The 23,962-nt window shown below is 42.6% G+C and overlaps 1 protein-coding gene across 4 annotated transcripts; it reads right to left on the bottom strand.

Moving 5' to 3' along the window:
* Nucleotides 1-2,650: 2,650 nt before the first annotated feature.
* srpk3 (SRSF protein kinase 3) lies at nt 2,651-22,885 on the bottom strand. 4 transcript variants are annotated; one of them, XM_044350464.1, is made up of 17 exons: nt 22,716-22,885; nt 19,957-20,053; nt 16,003-16,934; nt 12,378-12,486; nt 12,167-12,254; nt 11,874-11,961; nt 11,686-11,792; nt 11,352-11,517; nt 10,222-10,247; nt 9,656-9,748; nt 8,983-9,037; nt 7,148-7,366; nt 6,902-6,999; nt 6,695-6,802; nt 5,547-5,616; nt 5,305-5,397; nt 2,651-4,735 (listed from the first exon to the last, which is right to left on the bottom strand). In XM_044350464.1, the coding sequence occupies exons 1-17, from the start codon at nt 22,720-22,722 to the stop codon at nt 4,551-4,553; spliced, it is 2,541 nt and encodes an 846-aa protein (XP_044206399.1). In that variant the 5' UTR covers nt 22,723-22,885; the 3' UTR covers nt 2,651-4,550. The 4 variants fall into 4 exon arrangements, with proteins under 4 accessions (XP_044206399.1, XP_044206397.1, XP_044206400.1 ...); XM_044350462.1 differs by having other exon boundaries at nt 22,296-22,884; XM_044350465.1 differs by having other exon boundaries at nt 19,957-20,050; nt 22,716-22,884.
* Nucleotides 22,886-23,962: the final 1,077 nt, after the last annotated feature.

Below are 23,962 nucleotides of genomic sequence, written 5' to 3'. Positions count from 1 at the left end.
GCGGAATGAAGTGGAGATGACAGGAAGTAGCTGCAGAAAAGCTGTAAGTCAGACTTGTTGACACTGCATGTTTTCTGACATGTGGGGTATGTGGAGCAATATCATTGAATTTCTGTGTCCATGGTTGTCCAATAAAAGCACGAAATGGTTCAAAGATAGGTTTTGTGGTGGCCAAGGTGTCCGCCCCATGGGAGTGTATGTGCAAGGTACATGACAAGTGATCTACAGCTAGCAGGGATTACAAGGAGTCTGTGGTCATCCTCAACTGTATACAACACATCCCTATCAACAATGACCCTTGCCTTTCCCACACAGTTTCCATTTGTCTCTACTACCACCTTAGCAAACAAAGGTTTAAAAATTTCATCTCCTCTCTGCAGTACAGAAATATTTTCAGGTACTCCCCACATTTTACTGGGCAGCAAACTCTTTCTTTCAGGTTCTATTGGCCTTAGCTGCTTTTAAAAGAAGCGTTGGCAACAGGGTTTTCTTTGACCCTTAGTGCCAACCTCACACAGACTACTGTCAAGATCTGGGAGTGGTTGGACACCAGCTTTTGCCAGGGCTTGAGTGATCACAGGACAAGAAACATTCACATTGACCTCCCACTTCTCCCCTGAGTCAGTTTCCACTGGCAGTTCTTTTTCTGCATTAAGTCCATGAGTACAGGTGAATCCCATCCTAGGATGGCATCTACAGGCAAGTTTTTTACCACCCTAACAGTCAACAGGTAAAGTAATGGTAACAGTTAAGTCAGCTTTGGAATAAGGATGCTTATACCCATGAACACACAAAATGTCCGCTTGTCTGCTGTAATCCACACTGCTTACTTGCACCAGACTGTGCTTAATCAGGGACATGAAGCTTCAAGTGTCCTTTAGAGCAATGACCTGCTGGTCATTGACAATCTCAATTTTTTAGTGCTGAACTCTCAATTCCTTATCCCCAGTGGGCCCCACTTCAGGCCGAGGTGCATAGCAAGCACCTGTGACATTAGCTTTGCGTATGGAACACACAGAAGCTTTGTAGCCTGGCTGCTGGCAATAAAAATAAACAAGGTCCTTACCAGATGCTTGGTTTGGGGAAGTGCTGGTGTTACCTGGAATCTCCTGGCTATTCTCTCTCTTTGCAGGCCTGGGCTGGGGGGCTGGGGTGTTGGTTGGTGTACTGAACTGTTGTGAGTGTGTAGCTAGTTGTCCTCTCCAAGCATTGAGGTACTGTAGAGCCAGCTTGGCAGCCGCAAGTCCCTCCGCTGGCTCCTTCACCCTAACCTCAAAGGGAGGTACCTGGAGTAGCTGCTCCAAGATGATGGCCTCACCAACCTTGTCATTGGTGAGCTGCTCTGGCCTAATCCAGCGCCGGTAGAGGCCTTTAAGGTGGTAGTAGGTCTCGGTTAGGTTCTCGCCAGGTGGTATAGTAGTTGATCGGAACTGCTGCTAGTATGTCTCTGGGGAGATGTTGCACTTGGTCAGCAACACTGCTTTCACGTCTGTATTGCAGTGGGCCTCCAGTGCCTTTCCAGACAGCAGTGGAATAAGTCCGCATGCCCACTCAGTCTCCGGCCATTTCCACATTTTGTCAATGCGCTCAAAACATAACAAATAATTCTCAATGTCCTCACCCATTTAATATAGCAGCAATTTTGGCTCAGTATAATGCCTCCGCTCTGGCCTTAGCTGGTCAGGTTTGCTGCTAGAGTCTTGAAAATGGTGAGAGGGTGCCTCTGACAGTGTATCCTGGAGCCCACACCTGGGTTCTGGTGTTGACAGTTCGAGTTTGGGATTATTTGCTGTCAATGTGCTTTAAGCTGAAGCAACAACAGGCAGGTTTGGAGCAGGTGGTGCTTGGGCAACGTTTTGTTGTGGCAGGTTTAGCCAACTGGTTAGTCAGTAGAAGAGAGGCCCTCAGGCCTTGGATCTCTGCCACCATGCCCTCCTCTCTCCTTTGCTGTGCTGCCAGGAAATCCCTCATCATTGTCAGTAGTTCTCCCCCTGGTCCACCTGTCAATGCTGCAACTGTAGGAGCTACTGGGGTCACCCAGGACCCGTCCTCCTCATCATATTCCTCTGATGATGATGATGATGGCAATGTCTCTGGCATACCCTACTATAGGATGACACACCACATTATACTATGACACAAAATACTATACTAAGGCATAATATACTTTGACATGTCATACTATACTATGATACAACATATTATAACATATCATGCTACACTATGACACATCATATTATATTATACTATGACACAGCATACTACAGTATACCATGACCCAACACAATATACTTTGGAATACCCTACTTTACTATAACACACCATATTATACTATTCCATATTATACAACACTATACTACAAAGTAATGCAAAATAAGTTCAAGGATATCAAGAGACAGAAAGATATTAAATATCTTCATCAACTGAACAACGTTTTGTTTTCCATCAGGTCACGTGTTGATGACGCAGGACAACTCTTATAACTGATCAATAGAGAATAATCAAGTGAATAATTACCATTAATGAAGTCATTAGTTTCAGCTTATAAACTCTTGTCACCAGCAGAGGCAAGCATGCAGACTCTCCTCCTGCTGAGGTTGCTGGTTTGATTCCCAACCTTCAGGTCAGAGGTCAAAGGTCAGGAGACATGTCAGAGGAGCTTTCATTAATCTTTATTTTTCACAGAAGAAACATTCCACACAGACCGGACACATGTAGAAAAAAACTCTTTATGTCACTGGTGATGTCACTGTGACAGGGAAGAGGGGGAGGGGTCAGGGGTCAGGGGTCATTTCAAGGCACTATTTATTATATGAATATAGAAACAGGTGAGAGCAGATAAACAGGTGAGGAGGTCAGAGGTCACTTTGAGCTACAAACTGAAATGATCAATACGATCAATACCGTGATCAGAGTCAGTGAGAGGGTCGGCTGCTGTCAGGAAGCTACAGTGTGCTCGTCTAAACCAAAACTAATATTCATCATCGTCAGGGAGGTTCAGCAGTCTTAGAGGTCATTGATCAATAATCACTGATTTCATAAGGGGACAGCAGGAAGTGAACAGAGAGTCAAACATGAACGTCACCTCTGAGAAGAAAAACAATCAGAAAAACTTAAAGAGCACAAAAACAAAACAAAACAAAAAAAAAACAGCAGAATAAAGTTCCAGAAAAGAAACAAAAGTAAAGTTTAACGTGATTTTTTTTTTTTTTTTAAGAGAAAACATCAAAAACACAGAAAGGTTCAGAAAACATCAGATTCCTGCAGGGAGGGAAATTAAAACTAGACTGAGAATAAAAGTGAACTCTTTAGTTTTCTTCTCATGATGCCTGTTAGACACCAGATTTAATTTAATAAGGCAACATGAGAACATGTTTGGAGGTCAGAGGTCAGCAGAGAGAAGATGACTGAATCCAAACGTCTGCACCTGCAGTTTGTTTCTATCTGGTGCAGTGATGAGAAACATTATTCCTCTGCTGTCAGGACACATCATAATAACTATTTACCTCTATGAGTTTATTTACTTGTCTGTGCTATTAAGTGAAGCAAGTCATCAGTACGAGAGGAAACCTTTCAGTATTCAATGGAACATGAACTTTGTATGAAGACTTGAGTGTTACTCAGAGTTTTATTCCACCGCTGTTTTATTTAGTTTCTCTCTTTTTCCTCATTTGTACTGAAGTGTGTCTGTGTGTGAGGAGGATCAATAGATCGGCTCATTTACATGACGTGTGAACAAACAAGACTACATCTGTAGATGTGAACGCGCTGCAGTGGGGAGAGACGTCTGGATTCAGTCATGAGATTTGATGGAGCAGAAACATGATGCTCTGACCACCTGCACGGCTAATCATTTAATCAATCAATCAATCGACCTAGGGATCCGATGACAGGACAGTCAAGAGGTCAAGGTGATAATTTCCCTCATCACATTAAATCACCACCACCACAGAGTGACACACTTCTAACACTCCTCAACACAGTGTGCATGTGTGTGTGTGTGTGTGTGTCTACATATGCGTGTAGGTTAGAACGTATCTACTTTACCTTCCCATCTTCTCACCTGGCTGTAAGCTATCTGACAGTATTTGCGGCTGGTTGAGAGTTTAGCAGCAGCTGTCTTGACATCGGTTACTGTCACACGTCCTGCTGAGGTTAAACGTCTACGAGCTGTGTTTTATCTGTCGGGTGACTTCAATGTTTGTTGTTAACAGCAAAAATGACCACACAGCTCAAGCTCATTCTTTCTTCCAAATAACTCTTCTGTTGGCTGTAAGTTCCCTTCTGTAAATAAATTCATTTCATTTTTCCTGCCTGTTCTTCCAGCTGCCTCTCTATCATGACGGACTTCCCGCCCTTCTGGTGGCCGTGTTGTGCACTACAATACATCACGTTAACACAGTCTGTCACTTTTAACATAAAAAAAAGGGTGCAAATGTTTATGTGTAAATTGAAAATCAAACCTTCAGGATTTCTAAATACTGTGGTATACCTTAACACCTTAATAGCGCCAAAACCTAGTGTGTGTTTGTTTGTGTGTGTGTGTGTGCTCATGTCTGCAGCCAGGCGTGTTGCAGACACTGTGCTGCAGTCGCTCTGCGGTCAGGGCACAGCTCCAACATGGTCAACAGGAAGTCACTGAACTGAGCCGCCTGATCCAACGGCCACTCATACTTCTCCAACAGAACCTCGAACAGACCCCACGGCTTCAGACTTGAGATGTGACGCAGCTCACCTAACACACACACACACACACACACACACACACACACACACATACGCGCGCACACAGACAGGTGAGAGACAGACTACAGGTTAGTGACAGACAGACAGGTAAGAAACAGACATCACTCTACATTTTAGCTTAGAAAATATCTGGTTCTTTGATTAAAAAGTTGAAGCTACAAGCCTGCAGTCAAACTAGAGTCAACTCCCAAGGTGCATTTCACTAACAAACAACCAATCACAGAGCTAACACACCTCGCTAACAGTGAGCTGAAGCTGAAGATTAAATTTTCAGACTCAGTTTTGGATGAATTCGGTAACCACGGCGATGTGTTTTGCTCACAATGTCAACAACAAAACATTTTGAATTCACAGCAGCTCTGATCGTCTGACTGGCTTCTTCTCAATAGCGACAGCAGCTGAGGATTATGGGTATTGTAGTATTTAGAGCCATCCACCAAACCGACAGAAGAAACCTTTTAATTAATTCAGATTCAGATTATAACATGTATGTTATAATCCAGGCGAGTCCTGAGCTTCTGATGACATCGTTAACAGGAACATTTAAAAACGTCTCACCTCTCCTGTTGAAGTATTCTCTGGAGTACCTGCCAGACAGAGCAAAGGGCACAGGGATCGGGCCGAGCAGCTCGATGATGTGAGCGATGTGATCTGAACACAGACAGGTTGTATTGTTGTAACTTCATGCTGAGCGGAGTACTGGATGTAGTACTCTTAATACTGCAGTACTTTAGTATAGTATTGTGGTATAGTATAGTACTACACTGCAGCACTAAAATGTGTACTATGATGTTCAGTACCTTCATCTCTGGTGTAATCTTCTCCTGAATGAGGTTCAAACAGATAATCTCCTGTTGCCAGCTCAAACGCCTGAAATATTCACATCAATCAATCAATTAATCGATCAATACATCAGTACACTTTGTCAACATAAGAACAGTCCAGTGTGAACCTGCTGACCTCCTGCACACACACACCTGAGGCTGTGATGCAAGGAGGAGCTCAATCAGACACTTAAAGGGCGAGTTCACAATTTCTCAAGTCTGTCTTAAACCTGCAGTGTGGAACTTTTACATATAAATGAACGTCCGTTACATTCAAGCCCTTCGCCAAACAAGTTTAAACAATGCTGCCAATCAATCACTGCCAGATAAATCTCTCTGTATTTCACAGTATACAGAGTTTTTAAGTCTGGTGTCGGTGGTGACATTCTTGCGCTGGCCGGATGGATGGATACAGCGGATGCTCTATAAGCAGAGCATGCGCACTAGAGACTTCCGTGGGCTGAGCAGCTAACTTCCAGTTAGCCCTCTGCTAACTTGAATGATGATAAAATAATTTAACCGTGCAGCTCTTCTTGACTTTCCGAATGTTATGAGACCAAATGGATCAAATTCTGATAGTGAAACGAGTCATTTCACGGGGGTCGTGTGATGCTCGAAACAATTTATCCACCATTTTACAGCTGCAACAGTAGCTACAGAGTAGACTACGGCAGAGCCTAAAGTACATTTGAAGGATCTTTTAACATCCAGTATAAACAGGAGGAATGATTACAGCGAGGAAAACCTCTCTCACTGTTCATATGGACACCTGACTGCTGGTTTAAGACTCACTTGGAAAATTGTGAACCCGTCCTTTAAAAAAAAAAAAAACTTGGGGACTGTTTGTAGAATTGTATTGCATGTCTACCAGCAGGACTCAGCACTTATTTATTACATGTATCTGCCGGCTGGTTACTGTACATATTTACATTTTTCTCACTGAATTTCTGTTCAACAAATAAAACATGACGCAATGCAACAGATTAAACCATCCAACAGTTTAGAAAGTGGTTCAAATGAGTCCCACCTTGAACCGACTTTAAGTAAACATAAGTACATTTTGTCGATAATACTACTTAAGTACAATTTTGAATGCAGGTGTGTGTGTGTGTGTGTGTTTGTACCATGCAAGCTGTGCTCCAGATGTCAGCAGGTGTTCCGTACTCTGCTCCAATCAGAACCTCAAGAGCTCTGTACTGTCTGGTCTGAATGTCTTCAGTGAAGTGTTTGTGCTGGATGAGAGAGACAGAGAGAAAGAGAGAGGATGTGTCTGATTGGTTAATGTTAAACAAACACAGATGAAGAAGTAATGATGATGAAGAGCGTCTCACCACCCAGCATGCATTTCCCAGATCAGCGATCTTCACTCTCAGTTTGTCTGCGTTCCGAGGATCCAGAGGACTGAGGACAAAATCTGACGCGCTGCACACTGAAGAGACAGAGATGATGTTACCTGTCAGCTGTGTGTATATACATATATATTTATACTATATATATGTACATGTTTTTAATTCTATTTATATTTATATATAGTATATATACTGTATATATTTATCTGTGTGCGTGTCATTAGTCACCATCTCGTCCGCTCGAGTATCCCGATTGTGTAGAAAGTGCCGACTCAGACGTTGCTGACATCACAGAGCTGGAGAACCCTGATAGGCCGGAGGCAGGGCTGGAGAAGCGGCCAGGGGCGTGGCCGTTACACCTGTCCTCCAACCAGGAGCAGTTGGAGTCTGGGCTCGCTTTGCTATTGGCTGTGGAGCAGGAAGTGTTGCCATTGACGACCAGAGAGCCTGTGGAACACAGAAACACTTCAGCGGGAGCCTGTAAGCACCAAACAAGTTCAACCGAAGCCCCTTTATTGTTCTTCTCACTCTTTATTCTTATTCCGTCTTCCGTACGTTTTTTGCCACGTTTCAGCTGCTGCATACTTTGTGCTATAAAAACCATTCAACTGTCAATCTGTGCAACTCATTCAGCAGATGTGTGCTTGTATTTTTCTGAAATGTAACATGTTTCAGCGATTTTATATAATTTTTTAAAACATTAAAATTTATAATGGCAGTCTATGGGACAAACCGTCCAACTGAGTTGGAACCTTGTTAACTTTGACACTCAAAAGCTCGGAAGTCCCTCATCGTACAGACGCCATTCAAACTGTAAAAAGTTCACAAAACTTTGAACTTTCAGAGTTATCAGATTGTTTAGTGATATCTTTTGTCATTTTTCAGCATTTTAAGCCCAAAGTCAGGGGTTTTTAAGACTTTTTCAGGTCTCACCAGTGTGTCATGTGATCAGGCACAGTGGAGAGCACAGATAATTTTAGACCAGAAATGTTTTTCTAAACTGCTGTCACTCCCACAATTTTAACTCCTCAAGCACATATCTTGCCTCAGTATGTTGCCACAAGCCTCCTCTCTCTCAAAATGTAAATACATTTCACATAGGACTTATAGTTTTTGAGATCTGAACCTTAATTGATAGAGAGTCGCTGTCATGTTCTCATTGACTGCAACACAGTCTGCAGGATGTGTGTCTCCTCTCACTCCGGTTTCTTAAACTTACAGATTCTCTCTTCCTTCAAACACATTTTACACATATCATTCATTCTCATGTTAAACTAGTCTTGCTTTCACTAATGATGTACAAATCTCTGGGCTTTAAGCTCTAGTTTAAGACAAATACATTTTCATCATCAAAAGGGAGATTTTTTTCCTCTCATTTTTGTGAATGTCTGTTGGCTCAGTGGTTTAGAACACTGTTCTCTGATCAGCTTCACCTTAGATGACAAGGTTGTGTGTTCGATACCTGCTCACTGCAGTGCTCCTCATAATATTGCTCTCATGTACAAAGTTGCGTCATCTTTATCCTGTACCATAATTCAATTCCACTCTAGCTCACCTTAACATTATTACCTAAAATGTGGATTGATATGCTTGTTAAAGACATCTTTTCCTGTACTACATAGCATGTGTGAGTAGTCCACTGGTTTAAGCTCATGACACTTCTGAACTCCTTTTAGATCCAAAGACTGTGAGTTCGAGCCCCGCTTAGGGCAGAACTCAGAAGAGTTAAAGGATGAAGGAGTCCAGGTGATGTCAATCTGCTTAATGAGCTGAGCTGAACTGCTTTTTTGTCAATTTCATGCAATTGACAGACTAAATAGCAGAATCTGGCCTGACATTCCTGTGTGACATATTAGCTCAGTGCATAACATGTTTGTCTTACATGCATGAGGGTGTAGGTTCACTTCCAACCATTGCAGATTTTAGTCTTGCTAGATTTTTCAATAGTGTTCAGCTTCCACTTATGCAATCTAAATTCGCTTTCAGCAATCACACGCAATTTCTACAGAAATTGCATTTTCTAGTTATCTATTAATACAGTATCAGAAGCAGAGTGTACTCACCGTTACTGTCTGTGTCGTCAGGCTGTAAAAACACACCGTCTTCTTCCTCCATCCTCTGAACAAAACAAAAACACAAACATGTATTCTGAAGGGAGCAGTCATATCCTATTTAATTATGATTGGCTGCCTTGACATTATAAATTACAGTGGTAGTAAGTAGTGGAAGTAGTAGAACAGGCTGTGTTAACAGCAGCAGTCCATCAGTACTATTACAGTAATATTATAGCAGTAATAGAGTAGAACTTAGAGTGCTTTACTTAAAGAACATCATGAAATATGAAATCTAAAATCAATAATAAAATCAATTAAAATACAATAACATTTGTTATATCATGGCAACTGAGAGAACACTGGATTCTGATTGGCTGGCAGGTGTGGATTCATTTTTAGTAACAGACAATATAACCAGACAACTGTGACACAGGTGTCTGTTCAAAAACGAATATTCGATTCTCTGAAGACTGAAATGTATGTAAAAGTCTTTACGCCATTACCACTAAGTTAATGCAGTATTATGGCTGTGTTAGAGAAGGGTCTGATTGCAGTCTTGCAGACTTAGACGACCCACCCGCTTCACTACACAACACACCCGCCATGATGTTCTTACCCTAATGGACTGTTAGCAGCTATATTACGGCAGTGTTACGGCTGTATTACAGTAATATTACAGTACCTGTATGTCCACTAGTCTCTCCTCTAACAATCTTTGTTGACGCTTTGCTTTTCTCTTCAACTTCTTCTTCTTGTTTTTAGACAGTTTACCAGCCTACACACACACACACACACACACACACACAGACACACACACACACACACACACACACAGGGTGGTGAGAGAGACAGCAGAACACAAAGTGAAGTTTCTATACAACAACAATGTAATAATGCTGTTTAAGAGCTCACACACACACTTTGCGTTACTGACACTACAAGACTACTGAACACACACACTTCCTGCATTTTTGGAGGGGGGGGGGGGGGGGGGTGACACATGCAACAACTGGACGGGAATCAAACAGTGACGTTAGCATTGCAGTATGTGCTGTGCATCTGAAGGACGACTTCCTGCTCAGAGTTTGTTTTTTTTTACATTTTACATCCAACCAGCTGGACTTTTTTTTTTTATCCAATCATCTCGCAGCCTTTTTCTGCGGTTAATGACACCTGGTGGACACACCTGAAATACCTGAAGGGCAGTAACCAATGAGAACACAGCAGGCGTCACACCTGGACACTTACCTGTAGATCCCTGGGAGCCGTGCTAACTAGAGAGAGAGACACAGAGGCAGACAGACAGACAGGGAGAGAGGGAGAGAGACAGGAAAAGAACATGAGAAACAGGAACAGAGGAGGTGAAGATGGAGAAGTGAACATGAAGACGGGAATAATTAAAGAGAGACAGACAGACAGACAGAGACAGACAGGAAAAAACAGAAGAATTAAAACTGTGTAAAAAAGAGAAGAGAAGCAGACAGCTCAGAAAGCAGATAGACAGACAGACAGACAGACAGACAGACAGGCAGGCAGACAGGTGAGACAGCTGTCTGTCTGTCTGAGCAGAGTGGAAATCACAGCTCCCAGTAACACTGCTGTCTGACTCCACTGGAGACAAACTGACTGAAGTGAGAATCACAGAAGGATCCATATAAACCTCTGAGAGAAACTGAGGCTGCATTACTGATCAATCTATTCGTGTTTTCATTGATTCGCTGATTACCACCTACCGGGCCCCTTCATACTGTGTGATTATAGATTCCTGTCTTGTCGCACTGTGAGACACAGTCTAATGAAAGCTTGACTCGGATCCGTCTCTGTCCTACAGGTTTTAAATTGTCTGAGTGTCAGGATTTCGGTCTTCAGGGCTCAGTGGACGTGACGGTGAAAGCGTCTCACAGAGAGATCTATTATGAATCAGCTGAGGACACGACAGCTTACTGTTGCTTGTTATCATAGTTACATCAACACACTTTTGTGGCTTTGTGCGCAGGCGTTAGAAATGGTGCCCGTAAGAGGAAGCGATGGGAATATTTTTGACAATAAATAGAGCTCAAAGCTTTCGGGATATGTTTGGCTGCTTTTGGGAGATGGATATACATAGTGCGATAGAGCATTTGTTCCCTAATCATATCTGTGTGAGCTGGCTTAATTTGTAAATTTACATTTTTTTTTATTGCATAACTCAAATTTCAGCAAATCTCACAATTTTACCAAAATGTTTAGAAGAACGTTTTTGGTCTTCAAACGCTGTAAAATTCTAAAAACTGTTCGAACAGTGAACGTCACAAACGTTGGAGTCAGTCTGTCTCAGAACGCCAGTAAATGCTGTTTACAGGCATGTCTGTCGGACCAATCACGTCGCTGCTCCTCACCTGATGACCCAGAAGGGGGCGGGGCTCCAGCTCTTTGCCAGATGGTCGCCTCAGCTGCCAATCTCCTGATGTAAACCTCATCGGCGTCCAATAAGATGTTCTCTGGTTTGATGTCTGTGTGGATGATCTTACACTTGGTGTGGAGGTAGTCCAGACCCTGCAGCACCTGAACACACACACACACACACACACACACACACACACACACACACACACACAGGTAAATACACAAACACACATGCAAGGTCATGTCACAGTCTCTGATGTCAGGACTAAGTCTACAATGGATGATGGGACTGTGTTACCTGTGTGTGTGTGTGTGTGTGTGTTTTACCTGTCTGATGATGGTCTTGACGCAGACCAGAGGAAGGCCCATGTAGTTGGACTTAATGATCCACTTTAACAGCTGATGACCCAGAACCTCTAAAACCATACAGACATCTGAGAGAAGCTAAGGAAACTACTGACCGACATACAGCTGAGAGACAGACAGAGAAACAGACAGGTGATGATGAAGGATACGGACTCCGTTGACTCCGGAGATCTTGAAGTCGTCGATCAGCTGGACGGTGGTTTCTCTGTAGGGGTCAGAGGGGTCACTATCCCTCACCTGGAGACAAACAGACTGGTTACCTTCTGCCCTGATGACAGTGTGTTATTGTTTTTTTTCAGTGTAATAACAGCAAAAACTGGGTATTTAGTTTTAGAATTATTATTCAGCTTTTGTCATACAAATCATATTGTTTGCTTTTAGCCCTGTAGCAACTGTTATATGGTCTGCTACTAGTCCACAGCCCAGGGGTTGGGAAACTCACACATCTGAGCAGTTTGATCTCATCCAGAGCCGTTTCAGTATAATGTGGAGCACTCTTTACCACCTTCAACGCCACAAAACGCTTCTTCCTAAACACAGAGACACAGGTTGAGATGTTGTGACTGAACGGGTTAAATACAACCAGTGCTGATGCTATAAAAGTGTTTCAAAAAAAGATAAACTGTGTGTGTGTGTTATTGTGTGTTTCGTACTGCAGATCCCAGCAGAGCCACACGGTAGAGAAATGTCCCCAGCCGAGTTTTCTGACAACGTGGTACCTCCCGTTAAACAGATCACCAATCTTCACTGGGTAGTAACCACCTGGAACACAAACACAACAGAATAAACTGTAGAGAATACAGCAGGGAACCAGAGACACTGTAGATATCACTGTGAAAACCCAAGTACCGGTCCGTGGTCTGGGGGTTGACAGCAGGTCGCATTCAGACTGAAAACAGCTATGCATGAAAAAAATGGAGCCCTCCCATTAATTTGAATGGGGGCAGTGTGTTTATGCAGCAGGGGTGCCACCGCAGATGGCTTGGCAAAAAAACGCAGTGGTCATCCAGCAAAAACTTTTGCTGCAACGCAACCCGACGTCATCCAGCAAGGCGCTGTGTTGGCCAATCACATATACACAAGCGCACATTCTTGGATTACTTTGTAACGTGGACGCTGTGTTTGACTGTTTACCTCGCAATTGTCACAATGACAGATAAAACAACTGCCACTGTGATAACTTTCCAGAGCTGTAAAATCCTGTCCATGAGTTTTAAAAACCACTTTGCAGTGTTTTGACCTCTGATAAGCCTTTAAAAGCATTAATCCATACCTCCAACTCGACTTCCTGGATCATATTTAATTGTCTCACCAGTACCTCAAACAGCACGCCCCCTTCACCACCGCAGCCTCCGTTTTAACATAGGGCAGTTTTCCATCTGAACATGGCCTTAAAAGTTTTCCCATGTCACCTATATATATCGAAGAGATCTCAGAAAGGAAGTCTTTAAGTGTTGGATCTGAGTATCTGGTCCTCTTGGAGTGGGTGGGTCCTGGCAAGGACACCCCCTGGAGGATCCATAGTTCAACAACACTTGGGCAACGATTGAGAAGCCTGGAGGAGGGTTACTGGGAGGAGCATGCAGCCTGATCTGAGCCTGAGCACTGCTAGTCATTTATTGTTCCTAATGAACATCATGTTTGAATATTAAGTGGTTGATAATTAGACCTGGTGGCAGAACACCAAAGACTGATGATCAACATCACAGTCTTTTCATCAGATCTGTGTCTGTATGTTTTTAACACTCTGAAAGGATAAGATTTGTCAGCTGATAATCATGTGGTGGTGAGTTTGATCAGGTAGTAGGGGAAACTGATGGACAGACATGGAAAATCTAAATGAGTAGTGAGGGTGAACTGAAAACATCTGGCAGAAGCCCCCTGTCCAGAGTTTTTCCTGCATCCCAAGGAAGGCTGAGAACATGGAATCTGAGTGGGCCATGTTTAAAACCTCCATTGCGGAGGCAAAGTCAGTGGTTCCTGACTAATAAGATACTGGTGGAGACCAGCTGTGAAGGAGGCAGTCCAGCTGAAGGAGTCCTTTCACGCTTGGTTGGCCCAGGGGACTCCTGGAGCAACAGATGGGTATCTGGAAGCCAGAAGGACATCTGTGGTCACAGAAGCAAAAAGTCTGGCTTGAGAGGAAATGGGGAAGGCCACGGAAAAAGACTTTCAGTTGGCCTCGAGGAAGTTCTGGCAAACCAGACGACATCTCAGAAAGGGCAGGCAGAGCTTAGCCCAGGCTGTTTTTAGCAAGCGATGGACAACTACTGACTAAGGATATTAACAGATGGTTGAGGGAACACTCGAGGAAGTTGCTGACTCACCCATCCTCTATAGAGGAGGCAGAGCTGGAGGGCTCAGGGGAAGTAGTCTTATCCATTTTTCTGGCTAAGGTCATTGAAGTAGGTCAAAAAGCTCCACACTGGCAAGGCACCAGAGGTGGATGAGATTCACCCTGAGAAGCTGAAGGCTCTGGACAATTTGGGCTGTTTTGGTAGCCACATCTTTCCATCCACATAACGGTTGGGGACAATTTCTGTGGACTGGCAGACCAGGGTGGTTTCCTTTTGTTTAAAAAAAAAAGAGGGTAAACTCCAACCATCAGGACATCTTTCTAGGTTGCCTGAATGGGATAGTTGGGACCTAACAAAAAGCCATCTGCTTGTTGTATAACCAGAGTGAGCTATGTCCACATTCTCTGAAGGAAATCAAACATGTTCTCAGTGAGTGCTGTGCTCCACCATCGATGAGTCTTGTCACAGATTCTGTTTGTGATTTTCATGGAGAGAATCTGAAGGTGCAGCTGAGGTGTGCAGAGTCTCCAGAATGATGAATGATGACATCCCTGATTACATCCCTGCTTTATGTGGAAGATGTGGTTCAGCTGTCTTCATCAGACTGTGACCCCCGGCGTGCACTGAGATGTTTGCAGCTTTGTGTGAAGATGTTGGCAAGAGAGTCTGAGGCCTCTGGTACTGGATGCAGTCCAGAGGCCTCAGACTCTCATGCCAATGTCTTGGAAACAGGAAAGAGTGAACTGTTATCTTCAGGAGGAGAGTGAGTCTCTGCCCCAAGTAAATGGAGTTCAAGTATCTCAGGTTCTTGTTCACAAGTGAGGGTAAGATGGAGTGTGTCAGGTCAGCAGTAATGCAGACCCTGTTATCAAACTCTTGTGGTTCAGAGGGAACAGAGCCTGAAGTTGAGGCTCTGTTCCAGTCCTCAGCTGTGTATCTGGTCTCTGGGTAGTTACTGACAGAATGAGATCTAAACAGCTGAAGTGCATTTCTTTGGCAGGGTGTCTGGACTCAGCCTTAGAGACAGGGTAAGGAGCTCAGATATCCAGGAGGAAGAGGAGAACCATTGGTGAGGAGGTTCAGCATCTGATCAGTATTCTGGACAAACTGGGAGGAAACCCAGGGAAGAGCCAGAACCCACTGGAGGGATTATATATCTCATCAGCCCTGAGAATGTCTCTGGTTCCTCCAGGAGGAGATGGGGCAGGTGGCTCGGTAGAGGGACATATAAACTGCCACTGCAACTGGGACCCAGATAAACAGCGGAAAATGGATGAATGGATGCATCAAATTGTCATCAACCAAGACCAATCAAAACTATCTATTTTGGATAATTTATCCAATCTCTCCAGGTAATTGCAATTTTATGATTGCAATAATTGAACGTTAATTCAAGAAATCTTATTTGTGACAGCTTGCAATTTGCTAAATTAGAGATTCTTTTCCGCATGAAGACCGCTTGTGGCTTGTAATTTGGACCAATTTTTGCATTTTTTGTTGTGGTAGCTTACGTCATTGGAGCGCATAGCTTGCATTCAGCAAGGACATAAATGGAACTCAAGCACAGTATTTTCTTTTTTTATATAACTTTGAGCCAATGGCTCTCATGTTCAGAAAATACATTTAAAATAACTGAAATATAGTTGTTTCTGTGATATGTAGTATGTTTTTTATTGAAGGAAGTGATTACATATGACTTTTCATTGATAGTAAATAAAAAAAATTGCCTTATTTTTCCAGTTCCCTTGATTTTACTGCAAAAAGAACACATAAAACATTGCAAATTGTTTTGCAATTTTTTGGAAAAGCTGCTGCAAAATCAAGCATTTTTGGCCACAATAATCACAAAACATTCTACATATATTTGGCTCACTATATTGGAGTTGACCTACAGAGAGCTACTGAGATTTTATCAACATTAATGTTAACGGATCAAAGACTTTCTGTGAGTCTCTTGTTCAGTTTTCTCTGATAAACTCACCTTTACAATAATCTGAAGGGTCTTCCTGCTCTTCATCATCAGAGCCCAGCAGGTGTGCAGGGGGCGGCGTCAATTGAGGAGGGGGCGGACTCATAGTCGTTGGGGGTGTGGTCAGATGAGTGGGGGCTGATGCCATCATGGGAGGCAGGCCGATGGGCGGGGCCAGAGAGTCAAGGGGACAGAGGAAAGAGGCAGAGGAGGAGCAGAGAGGGGAGTAGAGGTGGGAGGAGACACTGGAGGTAAAGGTTACCGAGTTCAGCAGGAAGGGGTCAGGGTGGGAGGGGCTTAATGGAGGGGTGGGAGGAGCTTTGGCAGGATGCTGGGCAGAGGGACTGTGGGTAATATTCTGGGGTAAGGTTGGAGGTGATTTGGAGGGATGCTGGGATTCTGTTTTCCTACCAGACAGACTCTGGGAGACATTTTCAAAAGTTCTGTGAGGCAATCTGGAGGAATTCTGGCTAATATTTTGGTAAACAGTTGGCGGTGATTGGCTGGGACTATGGGTGGGACTTTGAGATGTGGCAGGAGGTGATTGGCTGAAGATCTGGGTAGTCACTGGCACAGTCAGGGGGGGAAGTGGGGCAGTTTGAAAGGTATTTTCAGGAAATCTTGGGGCTGGTAAAGGGGTATCTACTGTATCCAGAGGGGGTGGTGTGCTCTGGCGGGTATTCTGGGGGCGTGGTGAAGGTGCTCGGGGGTCACTCTGGGGGCGTTGGGGGCTGTTTTCATTGGGTAAGTGTGGGAGTTCTTGTTGGGGTACTGTAGTGGTTTCATTGGTATCTTCAGGATGTGTTGGCGTATTTCCTATTGGTGTGGTAGTTTCTGGAGTATTTTGGGGGGGCAGCTGGGTGTTTTGGGGGTAACTCTGCGATGGTGTCGGGGGCAGGCTGCTGTCAGGGTTCAGACTTTGAAGATCACAGAGGTCATCAGACCTGAAACAGAAAAAAAGTAAGTTATTAATTTATTGCTCATCAGATCATCTATCAGAGGCATAAGATAGTAACAGCTTTTCTACACTAAAATACTGTCCAGCTGCAGGAAATGAAATGTATTTTCTTCACAGGGTGAAGTAAAGTGCTACAGTGTGAGTTGGATTGTTAATGCTGGAGTAAACCTTAGTCTCTAGGTGATTGAGTACCAAGGATTCACTAAATACTTCCTCTGCAAACATCATTATTAACTTGATAATTACATACAACATGAAGATGAACTTTACGATAACTCTAGTGTGTTGCACTGTAAACTGTCAGGATGCTACACTTCCCTCTCTGTTCAGTTCAACCTTTTTTGTTCCGTCAAAAAAAAAATCAATTTTTGAAATCCATAAATTGATTCAGAATCACAGAAGAATTGAGATTCTTGTGTGAATACATTTTATCACCCAGCCCAATTTTTTTATTGGGGTATATGCACACACCACCTATAAGCTTTGTAAAAGTAGAATTCATGGCAGAGCTGTTGTATTGAATTGCATTAGATTGCACAGGTGTTCCTAATAAAGTGCTTGGTGAGTGTATGCACCTGAAACAACACACACACACCAACACAGAGGCCTACATTGTTTTCAGTCTGACCACCAAAGAAGCTTTATAAATAAAATCTTACTAACATGTTGATATGTCTCTGACATTACATTCCGTCCTCCATCATGTCTGTTTACTCTGAGATTGCGGTCTCTTGTCAACTGTACCACTTTATAGTAGTCATTTGCCTGTCAGCATCACCTCTCTCCTCTCTTGTTCCTGTAACTGTCTCATAAAGGCATAAAGCTAAAAATAAACTAAGAACATCAGTCAGTCCTGAATGGTGGCACTGCGGAGTCCAACTTCAGATTGTGGGTGATGACATCATAATGACGTCACTGTAACCAGGTACATTCAACTGAATTATGCTGCATGAAACAGTCAACATGGATCATATATCTGTGAAACACACACACACACACACACACACACACACACACACACACACACACACACACACACACACACACACACACACACGCACACGCACACACTGTAACACACACATACTGCAACACACACACAGCTGCTCTGAGTCATGGACATTGTTGAGGTTTGCCGGAGCTGCACTGAAATAGACTGCAGAGTGTGTGTGTGTTGTGGGATCATGATTCAGTCTCTGGTTCTATTAATGGATCTGAGTCGCACTGGGCTGAGCACCAAACCTGTTTGTGTCAGCAGGTCACCAGCTAGCTTAGCACAAAGACTGTAAGCAGATGGAAACTGTTAGCCTAGCTATTTAATTCCCATGTCGTATCTGGTTTACTCAACAGGTTTAAATCATTTGTCTTTTTTTTATTTATTTATTTTATCAGAAGCTCAATGGAATACATTGGTTTTAAATTCTATTCACTGAATAATTGCCATAAAAACACTAGGTTTGGTTGCTCTCAGTTTGGTCTGGCAGGCACAACATTTCTCTCTCTCTGTAATGGAAACATAAAGCTTCACAATCACCACATCCCAGAGGACCCAGGATGGAACCCTGTGGAACTCCACAGGACTGTTAGCAGTCCATTCTGGAGTCAGCTGGTTTAATTTACATTAAAGTTAGGACAGAGTTCAAACCAACAACCCCACTAAGGACTGTGATATATCAAAGGGTCATCAATATTTGTTTTTTTTTGCCTTTATATACAGTCGAAAGTACAGAGAGACAGGAAACATGAGTAGAGAGAGGGTCTGTAGCCTGAAATTATGTGCGAATGCTGCGGTTTGTTATATGTGTCTTAACCAGTAGACTACCAGGGCAGGCAACTCCTTAAAATTCATTAACTACCGTGAAGATAAGAGCAGTGGAGGGCTGCCCCGGTGTTGTGCTCTCTGGTACTTTTCCTGTTTTTATTCATTTGTGGGGTCTCTGGTTTGGGTTGGCCACCAAACAGGACAGGAAAAGACTACAACAGACAGCAGATCATTGGTGCTGACCTGCCCACCATCCAGGATTTGTACACCTCAAGAGTCAGGAAACGGGCAGGGAAAATCGCTGCAGATCCCTCACACCCTGGTCTTCATCTGTTCCAACTTCCTGCCTCTCATAGGCACTACAGAACTGTATGTATCTACTGAACATTGTTGTGCATAAGAACGAGAGCCACTAGAAACCGATGTCAAATTCCTTGTATGCATCACCATACATGGCCAATAAAACTGATTCTGAGCAGCATCTCTGAATTTGAACCTTAAAACAAGTAAGGTGCAGAGTCAAGGGTTTGATGGTTTTCATGGTATTTGATCAATTTTAACAGGTTCTTACACAATAAAAACTCCACCATCCATTCAGAAACCCATTAAAATCCCTTTTAATATCATAATGTTGTAATCAATCTGTCAATTATCCTCTCAAATCCCAGATTCCTTCAGTGGATGGTATTTTCAGTTAAAAAGTTAATGGACCAAGGTCGACAGTGATGAGGACCACCCCACTGTGAGATGCTGTGTGCACTCACTGCTGGTCAACAATTAGCTTCAATGTTAAGTCCTGCTAAAACCACAATGTCTCCTTTCTACATTTCTATTCATACACAAAGTGCAGATTGATCTGGTTTGAACATCAGATTTACACATCACTACATTAAATATTCACACAGATAAACTTTGACTGAACCAGCTTCTAACATCTGACCACACTGAACTGTGTTTCATGTGAATCTGTCTGATCCACTTAATAATGTCAATATCAGCCCTAATACCAATTAGATCACCGCATCAGCTCTTATTGATGGATTTATAATTAGTTGGCGCAACATGTCTGTTCAACAAACAAGATACAACAAAGTTTCTTAGTGAAACTCATCCCACAAGCTGCAAATTATGTTTCTCTCTCTCACACACACACACAGAGCTAAACTTAGCCTCAGTGTGTATCCGTGTGTGTGTGTGTAGGGAGGTCATCGGTGTGTCTGGTCTACGGTCTCTGCTGGTTTCTTACCCTCCTTCCTCTTTTCGGACTCTCCGGTTCTTTTTGCCTCTCCGCCGGTGCTTCTTGCCGGTGGAGGCGGGGTTTCCAGTTCCAGCGCCGACCGCTGCTGAGAGAAGACAAAGATTCACATTCAGCTACACGCCACGTCCTCCGTGAACACACCTCCAGTTCATTAACACGAGGTTCCATTGGCTCACATCGAACTCCATTTAAAAATTTGGAAATTAAGAGATTTGTTTCACATTAACAACAATTTGACTCCTGGAACACGAGTTAATCCCTTCAGAGAATTATGAGGAGTCTTCTTCTTATCCTTTATGTAACCAGGTATAAATCTCATTGAGATTAAAATCTATTTTTCAAGGGTGACTCGACCAAGAGAGCAGCATAAACATTGTTACAACAATGAATACAAACAACATAAAGAGACAAATACAAGTGTCACACACTACAAACAAGGAAACACAATATCCAGTTAATATACAATAACTGATTACAGACTAAATCCAGTTATGATGCATAAACAGGTACAATTTTCGAAAACTATTTCAGCGAAACATTTAAGCGCAATTGACCAAGAGTATTATATTCTCAATCCTTTAAAATCAAAATTATTCAAGGAGGAAGGGGAAGTGTGTTTAAAGGCGTTTTTTTGTCTCTTTAATCTCTTCTTACTTTAATATTCATATCATACACCAAACAGCATTAAAAAAATCTTGAAATGTGACACTTTTTTTCTGCATTGGCAAATTTGAATAAATGCTGGAAAATGACTTGAGATCTAAAAAATATCCTTCTTTGTGCTTTAATTTGGCAAAAACTTAGTTTTATATTACAAATATAACATTAAATGTATCACTTTTTTTTTTTAGGTCAGACATCATACACACTGTGATGCAATTAACCCAGATACATATCACTTACACATTCAAACACACATGACAACAAACCATCAGCATACAGAGGTATAAATATACACATCCTGAAGTGCTGCAGCGACCAGCATGAACCAATTATAAAAGCTCAGATTTAAGGTGAGTAAATGCTACCTGGAGGATCACACTTGTGCTGAATTTACCAGCAAATATTTAGTTTTAGAAAAACTCTGAAGTCATTTCTGACTAATTTTCTGAATGGAGTATGGCAGAGAAGGTTAGACTAAATCAAATTATAAGAAAACAAAAAGAAAACTATTTGACTGGAATGCTGTTTGGCCCTAAAAAGAGACAGTGGCAGGTTACATGACCACTGTGGCCGATCCAACACTAAGGAAATCCTTGACTACGCTCAGACTCAGTGAGCACTCTGGTTCCCCAGAGAAAACAGACTGAGCGAGCACCCACTGCACGCAGCAGGAGGTGGAAATCCAGCTGTACTTTTGAATCACCTGCTTAATGCACCAAGACATCAGAGACATATACGACCCACAGAATATAATCTCCCAGAGAGATTTTGAAAACATGGCTAAAAACAAAAAAACTTCCATATCTGCTGGGCTGAAATACAGCGATGTGCAAACACAGCAGCAAGATCTGTGAGCTGTTGTGACCAGAAAAGGGTGTCCAATGCACTGACCATTTGCACGTGCACGTGCTGATCTCTGTACATACTTACTGTACGTAAATACAGATCAGATATCTTTGCGTACACTTCTTGTTGCAGTGTTTATATAGTTCTCACTTACTTGTATTTACATATTAAACTGGAATTTCTACATTTTTTCTATTTTATTTTCTCTTTACTTATCTGTAGATATATGTTTCAGAAACAAAAAATAATCTTCTGTTTGAAATTTTAAGTTAATTTTAGTTATTTGTATGATCATTCTGTTAATTTGTTGTCATTTAATTTTGTTGTATTTTCCTAAATTATGTTAGCTTTTTTTTCTTTTATTGTTATTTATTTTTCTCCTTGAGGGGAGGATCCGCTGTATAAGCAAGTGGATTCTTGACCTCTCCTGTCACATCTTTAATATTTATTATCTGGATATTATGCAGTCTTGCGTGTGTGCAAATAAATAAATTAAAACATTTACCTATTCTTACTATATAATGTTGCAATGTGACATATTATCTCATTCTGTTTATTCTAGTAGATCTTAACTTACAGTATGTAATTTTTTGTTTTATACATTTATGTTTCCATATAAAGCTCCTTTGAACTGAACTGAGAGACAGCAGCAGCAGTCGCAGGCTGGTACCGTTAGCCAATGCTACCTAGCATAGCATGCTAGCCGTGCAAACCGGAGTTCAGCGTGTTGATTTAAAGGACACCGAATCAGACACCAAACTGCACCGACAGCACTGACAGCTGCACCGGGACATAGATACGGTTCTGGAGTACTTTACCTATCAACATCCTGGCTCCCAGTCCCTAAACCGAACCGGGTCAGAGCGGTCTATCCCGGTTGGACTGACGGTACTTTGACAGCTAGCCTGTTAGCCTCCGTTAACCTGCTGAATTTCACCAGAACCCGGCGGTGGAAGCAGCAGACAGTCCGGTTCAGACTGTCCACAAGTTAACCCGGGTCAGAGCGGGTCAGTGCGGTGCAGCGTGGTGAGCAAGTGGCCTGTCAGCTAGCCCGTTAGCCCCGGTTGTTAACAGCTGACGGTCCGCTGTCCGTTAGTTAGCTCCGTTAGCTCCGTTAGCTCCAGCAGCAGACCGATAGAATAGCGGCTCTTCCTGCAGCCCGGCCCGGTCACAGTACCGGTCAGCACCGGGTCTTCTCGGTTATTCTGGGTGTGTTTTATTTGCTGTCTCGGTCCTACCGTTCATGGTCTCAACAGCTGCTGACAGTCTGACATCGGACACCGGGATGTGCGCATGCGCAGTGACTGGCCATGCTGGGCCGGGCTGTGCGCATGCGCAGTGACCGGCCACGCTGGGACTGGACCCAAACTGGGACAGTCCCAGAGGAAATAGTCTATGGAAACCCTAAACCTTAGAAAACAAATTATGAAATGTTATCTTGATATGATAAATCAAGATTAATTTTGACGCAAAATATCAGAATGTTACGTCATATATAAATTATAAACCCATCATTTTTGTCTGTTTTCCATGTTGTATTCCTGTAATTTGTCTTTCTTGGTCTATTCTGTAAACAACGTCTGTTTCATGTCTGTCCGTCCTCTGTTGCTCTTCATGAGGGCCTTTCCATTTTTTCCCGTCAAAGTTTTTCCTTATTCGAATGGAGGATCTAAGGACAGAGGGTGTTGTATTGATGTACAGGTTGTAAAGCCCCCTGAGGCAAATTTGTGATTTGTGATATTGGGCTATACAAATAAAAGTGACTTGACTTAACTATAGGTCTATTTCTATTTTCCTAATATTTAATTTTCTTCTTCGTGGCAGAAAAGGGCTCCCACATGATTCCTCTCAGGACAAACAAGAAAAATAAAAGGTCTCATGGGTAGCCTATCTCCACCTATGTTTAGTATCTCTGTCTTGTCTCTTATGCCTAATTATAACTGAATAAATCAGCACTATCGGTTTGGTTTAATTTTATTGTCATAAAACAACCTTCACATGAAACACTTTTCCACATATTCACCAGTAAAACCAAACAAAAGCAGACAGATTCAAAATTATTGTTGTGAAGAGCAGGTCTGCAGGAGGAGCTGTGTGAGGAGAAGCAGGAAAGAGGAGGACCCTGACTTGATCAGAGCCTATATACACAGGATTGAGTTCAGGTATGAGCCCTTTCCACTTACCTGCAGCAGAATTCTCTACTAGAAACAATTGCTTGTCTGAGTGAAATTGTGAGTTTTTTTTGCTCCTTGTACATTTATGTTCATAGTATCTTAATGCTTGGAATATTTTTGTTGCTTGCAGCCATAGATATTTGCTCCAAATGAATTAAGTTTAATGTATAGTGATAATATGATATCTACTTTCTATTTAGAAAAAAAAGCAGTATCAGTTGTTGTCAGCCTTCACTGCCTAGATCAGCTACCACCTGTCTATATCAGCCTATAACCTGCCACACCATCTGCAACAAAGACATACAATAAAC

This window comes from Thunnus albacares, chromosome 5 (assembly GCF_914725855.1).
Source record: "Thunnus albacares chromosome 5, fThuAlb1.1, whole genome shotgun sequence".
In the NCBI taxonomy this organism is placed as follows: domain Eukaryota; kingdom Metazoa; phylum Chordata; class Actinopteri; order Scombriformes; family Scombridae; genus Thunnus; species Thunnus albacares.
This window is presented reverse-complemented; position numbering and strand designations above follow the sequence as displayed.